The 13,192-nt window shown below is 49.5% G+C and overlaps 1 protein-coding gene and 2 long non-coding RNA genes across 4 annotated transcripts in view; 2 read left to right on the top strand and 1 right to left on the bottom strand.

Moving 5' to 3' along the window:
* Nucleotides 1–13,192, bottom strand: part of jade2 (jade family PHD finger 2) — a 64,919-nt gene that overhangs the window by 22,421 nt on the left and 29,306 nt on the right. For both annotated transcript variants that reach the window (XM_078107019.1, XM_078107020.1), the window contains exons 7-10: nt 12,826–12,993; nt 11,512–11,628; nt 2,693–3,076; nt 2,326–2,490 (exon numbers count right to left, since the gene is read on the bottom strand). In XM_078107019.1, the coding sequence (XP_077963145.1) occupies nt 2,326–2,490; nt 2,693–3,076; nt 11,512–11,628; nt 12,826–12,993 (834 nt within the window). The remainder of the gene's footprint in view (nt 1–2,325; nt 2,491–2,692; nt 3,077–11,511; nt 11,629–12,825; nt 12,994–13,192) is intronic.
* Nucleotides 3,402–3,787, top strand: LOC144410383 (uncharacterized). Its single transcript, XR_013468418.1, has 2 exons — nt 3,402–3,507; nt 3,715–3,787. It is a non-coding gene; the product is annotated as an uncharacterized LOC144410383 (long non-coding RNA).
* Nucleotides 10,150–10,682, top strand: LOC144410384 (uncharacterized). The gene is made up of 2 exons (XR_013468419.1): nt 10,150–10,402; nt 10,610–10,682. It is a non-coding gene; the product is annotated as an uncharacterized LOC144410384 (long non-coding RNA).

Raw genomic sequence — 13,192 nt, 5'->3', positions numbered from 1 at the left:
ACGTCTCTGTCCTCCTCCTGACCCGAGCTGACGTTGCGCAACACCAGAGTCGGGTTATTGCCGGGCGATGAACAGGCGTGTTGGGAGGGGAGGGGGGAGGACGGGGAAGGGGGGGGGGGGGTCACGAGTGGAAACGAAATGATGGGAAAATAAGAGTGAAATGAAAACCTCTCATCTCACTCTCTCTTTTTGTTCCGTCAGCTTCTCTTCACACACACACACACACACACGCACACACAGACACACACACACACACAGACACAGACATGCACACACACACACACACACACACACACACACACACACAGACATGCACATACACACACACACACACACAGACATGCACATACACAGACACAGACACACACACACACACACACACACACACACACAGACACAGACATGCACACAGACACAGACATGCACACACACACACACACACACACACACACAGACATGCACATACACACACACACACACACACACAGACATGCACATACACAGACACAGACACACACACACACACACACACACACACACACACACACACAGACACAGACATGCACACAGACACAGACATGCACACACACACACACACACACACACACACACACACACAGACACAGACATGCACACAGACATGCACACACACACAGACATGCACATACACACACACACACACACACACAGACATGCACATACACAGACACACACACACACACGCACACACACACACACACACACACACGCACACAGACACAGACATGCACATATACACAGACACAGACATGCACACACACACACACACACACAAACAGACATGCACATACACACACACACACACAGACACAGACATGCACATATACACAGACACAGACATGCACACACACACACACACACACACACAAACAGACATGCACATACACACACACACAGACATGCACATGCACAGACACACACTCACACATACACACACACACACACACACACACACACACACGCACACAGACACAGACATGCACACACACACACACACACACACACACACGCACACAGACACAGACATGCACATATACACAGACACAGACATGCACACACACACACACACACACAAACAGACATGCACATATACACAGACACAGACATGCACACACACACACACACACACACACAAACAGACATGCACATACACACACACACAGACATGCACATGCACAGACACACACTCACACATACACACACACACACACACACGCACACAGACACAGACACGCACACAGACACACAATTGGGAATAAGTTGTGGATTTGTGTAAATTATTCAGAAGCGGCCTGTTGAACCCTAAACCCTGTAAATTGTTGGAGAGCCTGAACTTGTTGTTCTGACTCAAAGCGATATGGTTGTACGGTGTGACTGACAGGAAGACAGTGACGTCGGCCGAGGGGACGCGCGGAACAATCTTGGGGGGTTTGGGTGAGTAGTAACAGGCGGGACAGGAGTGCAGGAACGGACACAGCGCTGTGCATTCGCTCCGCTGGCAGCACAGATGATTCACACCAACATCAGTCCGCTCGCGCGGCTGACAAAGTCGAAAGTAGAAATGTCGTCCTGCTGTGAACCAACTGAAGCTTAAACCAATTAAACGTATTAAAGTCAAAATGTCCCTCAGGATCTTGCAGGCTGAGGTGGAACCAGAGCCCCAGAGAGGTTCAGCATTCGGCTGCCGAGCGTCAGCCGAGTTCCTGAATACTGACCTCAAGAACTGCAGCGAGCGTTCATTAAATACCTGAAGGCACGCCGCACCGCGCCTGCCAGCCTTTTCCTTTTCTTCCATTTCCTCGAGTCGTTAGTTAAGGTTGCGTAACAAATATCTTTCATTTCAACGGGAGAAAAAGAAAATAATAGTTTCCGGCCTCTAGTGGGCAGAGAGGAACAATTACCCTAAAATAATAAAAGAATGTGATCAGTTACAACAGAATGCTCAAACAATATAAAAAAATACAGAGTTTCCTGAACTCACCGGAACCTGACAAGCCCCCCCCCCCCCCCCTTCAGAACTTCACTCACACACAAATACGAGCTTTCCCTCCATGACGCTGTTTAAAAAGCTCTTTCCCTCAAAGTCGCTTTCCAAATCCCCAAAAGAGACACTTATTTGTCAGACTGAAGCACACAAACCTGAGAAAACTCTCCTGACTTGAGAATACGCAGAGTGAACAGACCACATGGACGATGTGCAGCCGGTGGATTCATTCATTAATACACACATGGATACACACACAATACCATCAGCGGGCCACACACACACACACATCTGAGACTCACTCTCTCCAGGTCTTGTCGGAGGTGTGTGAAGAGCTTGAGGCGTCTGTAGAGGACGTCCTGCTCCTGCTGGGCCATGTTGTCCACCTCGTCCCTCTTTAAGGTCACCAGGGGTCGGTTGAAGTTTGCCTTCCTCTTCATCTTCCAGAACTGATACAAGAAGTCCACCTGGCGGGAGGAGCAAACAGTGTGGTGAGGTAGTCATGTGACCAGGTGGGACGAGGTGTGATGAGGTGATGAGGTGATAAGGTGATGAGGTAATAAGGTGATGAGGTGATGAGGAAGCATTGGATCGTCTGATGGAACGTTCTCTTTTATCCGCCATGTCGGGCATCATTTCTCATCACGTAGCCGTAAGCGTTCCACATACCTGGGGGCCGGGCAGCGCCAGGTGGTCGGCCACCTCCCCGGGGTCCACCAGCCGGTAGAACTCGTCCTCCAGCTCCTGGAGCTTCTGCTTCCTCTGGCTCACCTTCTCCCTCTCCAGCTGCTCCCGCTCGGCCCGCTCCGCCGCCGACACCGGAGTCGGGTACGGCGCCGGGCTCGGCTCCGGCTCGCCGCCGGCCGTGCCCCCCCCCCAGTCCGGCCTGGCGGCGGCGTGCGGCCCGCCCCTGGAGAAGTGGGCGGAGCTGTGCTCCAGGCAGAAGGACTTGAAGCGCACCTCGTCGTTCTCAGCCAGGATGGTCCTCATCTCCAGGCCGTGGTCGAAGGCGCACGTCACGTGGAAGGCCACGATGCAGGAGGGCATGCAGCACTGGGCGGGGACGGAGGAGAGAGAGGGGGGGGGGGGTCGGTCAAGCAATAAATGAAAGGTCATCTAAGGTCATCATTTCCTCTTCAGAGTTTTCCTTTGTTTCCACTTCCACTTCATTCATTGGTGGATGTAATTCTTTCACTGAGACTCAGCTTCAGTAATCTTAGACCATTAGCATCTGTTGCGTCAATCTCCGGTCACAAGCCGCACAGAAAACTCAAGGCCCATATCCACCCCGGACAGTCGGAGCGCACCCAGACTGCAGGGGGCGACGATGCGGTTAATGGAGATTCCACTCACAGGAAGTGCCTGCGTACGAACAGGAAGCGCATGGCATAAAATGTTTGTGGAGAGCTCGGATGGCCCTCTCACTCGGCCCTGAGGAAAAAGACACTGTGGCCACGGCTCCTAATCTCCCAGAGACGCAACTGGTAGGACAGTATGATTTATTGTTTGTTCATGCTTTGCTTTACTTAGTGAAATGTGTCATTTAAATTAAGTAATGGGGACTTATCCTAGGTATATCTGAATAATTTGGGTTTGGTTTGGGAATTCAGTCGCATTTATTTATTATTACTTTAAGAAAGTGATTATCGAAATGTACTCGACTAATTCATGGGTTTTGCTTTGTTTGAAAGGTTATCAACCTGCTCTGTTCTTTGTCTGATCCACCAAACCACCCTTAAGAGGAATAAAGGATCATAAAATAAACAGTTCTCGAGTTGTCCTTTGTGTCCACCGGAGAGAAAGCTCTTTTCAAGTTTGGGCAGAGCCGTGATTAATCAGAAAAAACACACGAAACTTGACAGTTGATAACCAGCGTGGCAGCAAGAACAAGGATCAAAGGCCTGAAGTCAAGCTGTCGACGCAAAGGAAGAATTGACTGGAAACGTTTTCACCATGGCAAAGGAAACTCTTGGGAAAACGGTCAAGCAACTGAAGCAAGAGCGAACCTTGGCTAAATCTGCTTTCACTAAGCAAGCAAACTACCTGAACAAAGCTTCAGATGGGATGATTAAACATGAACTTCTAGAAGAGTTCAGCAAGCTCAGTTCCTTGGCAAGGCATGTCAGCGATGCTAATGAAGACTACAGGGCTAGACTACTGGCTGAAGTAGGAACTGAAGAGGACGAAGAAGTAAAGCTCAACGAGCACCAGCAGGCTGAGCTTGAAAGGACAATGGAAGAGTGCGACATGAGACTGGGGAACATCCGTGAGGCAGTCCAATCCAACCTCTGGCTAAGATATGGTAAAGAGGAGGTAGACTTTGCAATCCAAGAAGCGGAAAAAGCCTGTGACAGAGCCCAAGCAAGCCCCATCACTGCTATCAATCGGGACGGCTATGAACTACAGCTGGAGAGAGCGAGGAGGCTGATCCATAATACAACTATAAGCCTGAAAGACTGGGAAAAATGGATCCCACATGTTCAGGCAGCAGACCTGAAGGGCAGATTGAAAGACCTGAGAATAATTGGGAGCAACCTTGAGGCCAGGAGAGCAGAATTCCTCACCGCACAAAGAATTGCAGAAGACGAAAGAAGAGGTCCGGACCAACCGCTTCAACCAACTGCAGTCCCACAGCCTGTGGTGAGAATAAAGCCAACATGTCTACCCAAATTCACTGGGATTAGGAGAAATTTCCATAGATGGCAGAGAGACTGGGAAAGTCTGCAAAAGCAGGGAGAGCCGACTGGATCGGTGGAAGTGAAGAAGTTCCAACTCCTTGACAGTGTGGAGGAGAGGATATGTAAAGACCTGGATTTGTCAACATACAACAGTGCTGAAGACATTTTTAGAGTACTTCAAAACAGGTATGGAAATAAGCAAACGATTGCTTTGGAGGTAATTGAGGACCTAGAGAGGATCCCTCCCTTAAAGTCACACCAGCCAAGGAAGGTAATTGACCTAATTCAGGCTGTGGAAAAGGCCCTGAATGACCTCACGGAGCTCCAAAGCACAGGAGCCATAAAGAATCCCCTTGTGATCAGATCCATAGAGAGCAAGCTCCCGGATAATATAAAGAGGGACTGGCTGGCGTTCATGGTCAATCCAAGAAATGGAGTCACCCATGATAATCACTTCGACAGCCTTCTAACATTCTTAAAGACACAAGAGGAGATTCTAGAGAGGCTAGACCAATTGGGCGTAGGTGAAAAACCTGAAAAGAAAGTTATGTACCTGGAGAAGAGGTATGCCTTCACAAAGTCAACAAGGAAAGGAGGATGTGTTGTCTGTGGAGAGGAGAAGCATCGTGACAAGATCTTCTTTTGTAAGCAGTTTAAAGAACTGGAACCTAATGAAAAGCTGAATGTTATTGAAAGGCTGGGAGCATGCAGAAGATGCCTCCGATGTCACGCAGATGATGGTGAATGCACCGACACTTACCTGTGCAGGAACAGAGACTGCATAAGAGGAGGCTCTTCAGATCACCATTTCTTTCTCTGCCTGAAAGGAGGATTCAAGGGGAAAAATCCTGCGAAAGTGGGAAAACCCAGCACCAGGAGGCAAAGATTCACGGAGGAACAAGAGAAATTGATATCCGAGCTGACCCCAGACATGGCAGGAAAAGTCAGGAGAGCCTTCTCCAACATGGCTGCAAAATCACAATGCACTGGAAGAAGCCTCCCTGTAGTGATGGACTCAAGGACATGTGAGTTACCAGTTATTCTTATGCTTCTCGAAGTAACTACCAACGCAGGACAGAAAATTGGAACTCTCATTGACTTGGCATCAGATACCAACTACATCACTCATGTTGCCGCCAAGAGACTGAAGCTTCAAAGTGAAAATATCACGCTTGTCGTCCATGGAGTTGGAGGCATGGCCATGAAGGTGGAGACCAAAAGATACTTACTCAAGGTAAGAGTCAAGACACCCAGAGGCACGGATAGAGCTCATGAGTTAATCTGTTATGGGTTGGATGAGATTGCAAATGTTCACAGAGTAATCAAAGCACAGCAACTCAAGAAGTTCTTCCCTGAGACCAACCTGGAAGATCTTCACAGACCGGAACATGTTGAGCTTCTCATAAGCCACCGTGAAGGAAGACTTGCTCCACAGAGAATAAAAGTAGTAGGAGATCTCGTCCTGTGGGAAGGCCCCTTAGGAAAAACTGTTGGCGGAGCACATCCAGACCTCTGTGAAGTAGTGGGTATGGCCCTGCACAATTCTGAGACTCACTTTGCACGGTCAATGAGGGTCACAGCAGTGAAGTACCAGGAAATTGCCAAGATGCAAGAATCCAGAGCTCAAACCAAAGCCACTGTTATTGGCAGGGAATTCTTGGACTGGTGGAAGTGGGACAGCATTGGTGCGGCTTGCGAACCCATGTGTGGAGGATGCCGGTGTGGTAACTGTCAGCCAGGAGGCAAAGACATGACTCTGAGTGAAGAAAGAGAGCTTGAGATGATCAGGCAGGGCCTCAGCTATGTGAAGTCAGATGCGCATAGTCGAGAGCCTCACTGGGATGCAAAATACCCGTGGATTGAAGATCCAAGTTCCCTGCCCAACAACAGAAGCGCAGTGGAAGCCACGTTTCTGAGGACTGAGAAACGGCTCAAGAAAGAACCAGAGTGGCGTACAGCATACTCAACTCAAGTCCATGAGATGGTCGAAAGGAGGGCAGCGAAGAAACTCACTAGAGAGACCATTGCTGACTGGAAAGGACCAGTATGGTACGTCAGTCACTTGGTGGCGCCAAACCCGAACTCTGTAACGACACCTGTCCGACTGGTATGGAACAGCAGCCAAAAGTTTAGAGGAATCAGCATGAATGACCTTCTCCTGAAAGGGCCTGATGTGCTTAATCCCATTCGAGCAGTGCTACTAAGGTTCAGGAGAGGAGTCCATGCTGCCCTCGGCGACATCAAAAAGATGTACAATTCTGTGTGGCTCGAAAACCTGGAGATGCACCTCCATAGATTTCTCTGGAGAAACAGCGAAGATGAAGAAATTGAGGAATTTGCCATCACCAGGGTCAACATGGGCGATCGACCGGCAGGGTGCATCGCACAACTGGCCATGAGAGAGACAGCAAGGCTGCCCATGTTCACTCACCTGGAAGAGGAACGGAGAGTCCTTGAGGAGGATTCCTATGTAGATGACATTCTGACATCCCACAATGACCTGGAAAAGCTAGACAGAATCACCAAAAAGGTCGAAGAAATTCTGAAGGCAGGTGGATTCTTCCTAAAGCCATGGGTCCGATCAGGCCAAAGTGGGAGGCAGACGTCCACATCAGAACGTCCAGCATCGTTCGAGGAAGTCTTCATTCTCCCCAACCAAATGAGGGAAGGGAACAAAGCCCTGGGAGTTGGTTACCTGGTCGAACCAGACAAACTATACCTCACGACCTCGATAAACTTCTCAAAGAGAAAAAAGAAGATGAGAATCGGTCAAAATCTCGTCGAGGAAGAGGTGAGGAGAAAAACTCCAAACCCATTGACTAGAAGACAACTGCTTAGCCAAGTAGCTAGTTTATATGATCCAATAGGCCTTGCAACACCTGCCAAACAGAAAGGAGCCATTCTGGTCAGGAAAGCATTTCAAGAAACGGGAGGCAAGAATCTTCTACGAGACACATGGGACACACCGCTGTCTGAAAGACTCAGGGAAGATGCCATCCACCTGTTTGAGGAATACACACGCCTCAACCAAATTACCTTCCATAGAAGCCTCACACCAGTCAGAAGGATTGGAGAACCCTGGGGAATAACATTCTCAGATGGTAGCGACCAGAGCTATGGAGCTGTTGCATACTTCAGGTGGGAGACCAAGCAAGGCATTCTGGTCCGGCTCATTGAGTCCAAAGCCAAGCTCACACCACTTGACCAAAAGGGAGAAGCAGTGAAGGCTGAGGTCTGTGGTGCTGTATTTGCGGCAAGACTGAGAAAATACATTGAAAAGCACAGTCGGATACAAGTCAAACGGTGGCTCCATCTGCTGGACAGTCAAACTGTGCTGGGTGCCATCCAAAGGGACAGTTATGGGTACCAAACCTTTTTTGCGAACAGAGTGGGAGAGATCCAGAAGTCCACATCAGTTGGAGATTGGAGATGGATTCCAGGTGAACAAAACATTGCTGACCTTGTTACAAGAGGAGCAACGCCAGAAGACCTCAAAGAAAACTCTGTGTGGCAGAATGGCCCAGAGTTTCTGAAACAACCTGTGGAAGAGTGGCCGACAAAGTCAGCCAAAGACGTCGCTGCGGATGCTAAAGAAGGTATAAACCGGCTCCAAAGGAAATGTTTTACAGCAGCACTGACCCGAGCGCAGTTGGAAAAAAAACGACATGCTCCACCTGCCACTGCAATGCCCCCACCGTCAAACCAAAACAAGGACGACTTGCAAATCCAAATCCAAGTCCGGAGGCCACCTTCTGGTTCTTCAGTGAGGAAATTACTTAACATCAGTAAGTTCAGCTGTTTAACCAGGTTGATAAGAGTCATTGCCTGGGTGTGGAGAGCTGCCACAAAGTGGAAAGAAATGCTGGCCAAGACCCCAACCAGAAGCAAGCCAAAGAGGAAGGAGATTCTTTCAACTCTTGAGATCAAGTCCAGAGTCAAGGAAGCTACACTTACCGTCATGGAGTGTGAGGATGCGCTCAGGGATCTCTTCCTTGCAGCTCAAATGGAGGTAGTCTTGCCAGACACCACACTCAGCAGGCTTGCCGTGGTCAGGGAGGAAAACACTGGACTATTGCTCTGTGGAGGAAGATTCCAAATCTTTAATAAAGAAAAAACTGCAGTACCAGTCTTGCCCTGCACATCATGGGTATCCACTCTTCTGGCTCAAGAAGCCCACAAGGCAAACCATGAAGAAATTGCAGGCACACTCCTCCGGATGAGAAGGAAAGCATGGGTGGTGAGAGGCCGGAAACTAGCTCAGAAGATCGTTGATAACTGTGTGATATGCAGGAGACTTAAGGCCCGAAGGTGCCAACAGATCATGAGTGACCTTCCATCGGAGCGAATAACACCAGCCAATCCATTTGAGTACACAACGGTGGACTTATTTGGACCATATGAAGTGAAGGATGAGGTAAGAAAGAAAGTGAAACTCAAGGTGTGGGGAATCGTCTTCTGTTGCATGGCGTCCAGAGCTATGCACACAGACCTAGTCAGTGACCAGTCGGCTGAAGGCTTCCTGCTAGCCTACCAAAGATTTACGGCACTGAGAGGACACCCAAGGAAATTGTGGTCGGATCCTGGGAAGAACTTTGTCGGAGCCAAACCTGCCCTCAAAGAGCTCCACATGTTTCTGGACCGACTGGAAAAATCAGAGCTTGGAAATGACTGTTCCAAGCATGGCACAGAGTGGAGCTGGAAGATCCATCCAGCAGACTCACCTCACAGAAACGGAGCTGCTGAGGCTGCTGTCCGGACTGTGAAGCGGGCTTTGCACAATCTGGGGGGTAATGGAGTCTTCACATGGGGTGAGTTTCAAACTTTCCTCTATATGGCTTCCAACCTTGCCAATGAACGACCTATCGATGCCAGGACTCAGAGCCGAGAGGACTGTATTGAATACATTAGCCCAAATGCACTTCTGCTTGGAAGAACTGGACCCAGAGGGGATCCAGGGACCTTTGACTTTGAAGGCTACTCTTACAGCAGGTTAAGAACCATGCAAACAGAAGTTGACAGGTTCTGGAGGAAATGGAGCCAGTTAGCCGGACCAAACTTGTTTGTCCGGACTAAGTGGCACACAGCTCACAGGAATGTGGCAATTGGAGATGTCGTCTGGCTGGCCGACCAGAATGCCTTGAGGGGTCAGTTCAGGCTTGCCAGGATCATTGACGTCAGCACTGACAGGAAGGGAATTGTGAGGGATGTATATCTCCGATCCTTTCCCAGCTACCCAGTCGCAACTGTGAAACTCACTAAAAAGCAAAAAAAACGCTCAAGCAAGATACCTGCAACAATTCTTCACAGGGATGTCCGGCGGATAGTTGTCCTACTCCCAGTTGAAGAGCAGCAGTAGCAACAGGATCAAAAGTGGAGTAATTAAATCTGACACTACATAGGTACTGGTGTGACCTCCTTGGGTTGAGGAACCAGGAGGTCAAGTGGGAGGTGTTGCGTCAATCTCCGGTCACAAGCCGCACAGAAAACTCAAGGCCCATATCCACCCCGGACAGTCGGAGCGCACCCAGACTGCAGGGGGCGACGATGCGGTTAATGGAGATTCCACTCACAGGAAGTGCCTGCGTACGAACAGGAAGCGCATGGCATAAAATGTTTGTGGAGAGCTCGGATGGCCCTCTCACTCGGCCCTGAGGAAAAAGACACTGTGGCCACGGCTCCTAATCTCCCAGAGACGCAACTGGTAGGACAGTATGATTTATTGTTTGTTCATGCTTTGCTTTACTTAGTGAAATGTGTCATTTAAATTAAGTAATGGGGACTTATCCTAGGTATATCTGAATAATTTGGGTTTGGTTTGGGAATTCAGTCGCATTTATTTATTATTACTTTAAGAAAGTGATTATCGAAATGTACTCGACTAATTCATGGGTTTTGCTTTGTTTGAAAGGTTATCAACCTGCTCTGTTCTTTGTCTGATCCACCAAACCACCCTTAAGAGGAATAAAGGATCATAAAATAAACAGTTCTCGAGTTGTCCTTTGTGTCCACCGGAGAGAAAGCTCTTTTCAAGTTTGGGCAGAGCCGTGATTAATCAGAAAAAACACACGAAACTTGACAGCATCCAAAGCTATTCTGGTTTTATTGGGTTTTTATTGGGGTTTTTAATCCAAACAGTATTGACTTGTTTCAACCCCCTGTTTAGTGACTTTAGATTAAACATGTTTGGTTTCATTCAGTTTCATTCAGTCTTCCCCTCAGATATTCGACTGTCAGCATGTTTGATATCTCCAAGCTATGAGCTAGCGTGAAGTATCTCACAGCAACATCGAGCGTTCATTCGCTCTTTGACCTTCGGGCCGAGGACCAAGTCGCTCGGCAGAATAAACAAGCGGGTGGTCAAAGCGACACAACTTATTCTGTCATGTGAAGGTAAAGGACCTCCTGTCCCCGACGAGCGTCGAAGCTCTCGTCCCAAGAGCTTCTGCCGTGGAACGGCGTGCTGCTTCATCTCAGAGTGTGTCCTAAAATATGACAATCTAATATTGATTTCACACAACGTCCTGCAATGTTCTTATTCTTCAAGCTTCCTTTCCAGCTGTGCAGATGATGGGTGGATGATTGCAAGAGGAGGCAGAGGAGGAAAAGCAGGAAGAAGAGCAGGAAGAGGAAGAAGAGCGAAACACAAACACGATGCCAAAAAATGATCGTAAATAACCAATATAGGAACAAGGTGCAGGATTACACAATAAAAGCCCCACATGAAACCCTCTAAAATCACGAGCGAACTCAAGGTCACACCGAGGTCACTCGGGGTCACTTCTTGCCGGCGGGGGCGTGTACCTGACCCACCTGTATGCAGGTGCCCGTGTGCTCTCGGCAGAGGCTGCAGGCCAGAGCCCAGCGGCTGGCGGGGATGTGGGACACCTTGGTGATGGGCTCCATCTTCTCCGGACAGCCGATGCTCACCTGACCGGGAGGAACGGCCTTCATGACACACGTGCGTGGTAACATATGCATGTGTCGGTGCGCGAGGCGGATCGGTAGAGCGTGCAGATGAAATGACTCATTTCACACATTCATTGGGGAGAATAGCGGCTCGCCGGCGTGCTCCACCGGAGGCCGACCTCCGCGCCGCCCACCGAGGGGAGGCCACGCACAAGCGCTCCGCCCTCCTCCTCGTCAGTCGACGCGCCAGAAGTCAGGTCGGCGTGTGCGTGTGCATAACATGCCGCCCTTTAACACGCTCTCATTCGCTCGATTAGCACATTCAGGCCTCAATTACTTCACATTTCAAAGGGCGAGAGATGGAAAACTGACAAAACGTTGAAAGCGCTTCATTGGAAATGTGTGAAAGTGTGTCGAAGAGCGTCGAATGAAAAGGCATTTTAAAAGAGGGGCTGTGTGTGTCTGTGTGTGTGTGTGTCTGTGTGTCTGTGTGTGTGTGTGTGTGTGTGTGTGTGTGTGTCTGTGTCTGTGTCTGTGTGTGTGTGTGTGTGTGTGTGTGTGTGTGTGTAAAGAGCCGTTTAGAAGGAGACTCTCAGGCGAAGGGCTGACGGCAGCTTTACACACACTGCGGGGGGCTGTAGCTTGAAGGCCGGGTGGTGTGTTCACGCACGCACACACACTCACATACACACACACTGTCACACACACACACAGAAAACTTCCACTTCTATCATACTGAATAGATTTATAGCCGGTGTTGAGATGCGTGTTTTTCATCTGTGGAGATGCTATTAAAGCTTCTTCACACACACACACACACACACACACGCACACGCACACAAAGACACACACACACACACACACACACACGCACACAAAGACACACACACCGCCCCGGTAGGAAGAGGAAACAAAAGCGAACGGAGCAATGAAAACAATTAGCCCAATCAAGGGTGACAGAAGCCAATTAGAAAGTAAAAAGGTTCGAGCTGCCAAAAGTCACCCCCCCCCCCCCCCCCCCCCCCCCGGTCCTCTTAGCCTCAACGGAGAGCCGGCTGGCTTTCTGTCAGATGAAGTGATACCAAAAAAAGGGGGGGGTGGGGGCGGTTAAATCCCCTGCAGACTCTCAAAAGTCAAAGCAAAAACCCTGAGAGGGAGGAAGAGGAAGAGGAAGAGGGGGCGGCAGGTATGAGAGCGTCGCGTTGTGTCGGCTCTCACCTCGGGGATCCATAAGGCACAGCTGACGTGGACCCACTTGGTTCCACTGCGGGTGGGCTTGAGGGCCCCCCCCCTCTTGGGGCACAGCAGACATTTAGGCTGGACGCCGAGGGCGCAGGTCCGACACAGCCAGTTGCCCTGGGGCACCTTCAGGATGCCGTAACACGCCTACGAGATGGGAAGGGGGGGCAGCGGGGAATGGTGCTCTCATCATTCTGCTTATCCATCTAACCAATGAGTGTCTCCAGATCCCTCAATCATTGAAGGAGTCTGTTTGACACTAAATGAGCATCATGTTGTGTTGAAGAAGACTTGAAACTAGAGACTGAGACCATAAAGTCATCTTTACAATGTTTACTGAGGGAAT

Source organism: Gasterosteus aculeatus, chromosome 7, assembly GCF_964276395.1.
Source record: "Gasterosteus aculeatus chromosome 7, fGasAcu3.hap1.1, whole genome shotgun sequence".
Classification (NCBI taxonomy): domain Eukaryota; kingdom Metazoa; phylum Chordata; class Actinopteri; order Perciformes; family Gasterosteidae; genus Gasterosteus; species Gasterosteus aculeatus.
Note: the sequence above shows the minus strand (reverse complement) of the source record. Positions and strands in the feature narration are given on the sequence as shown.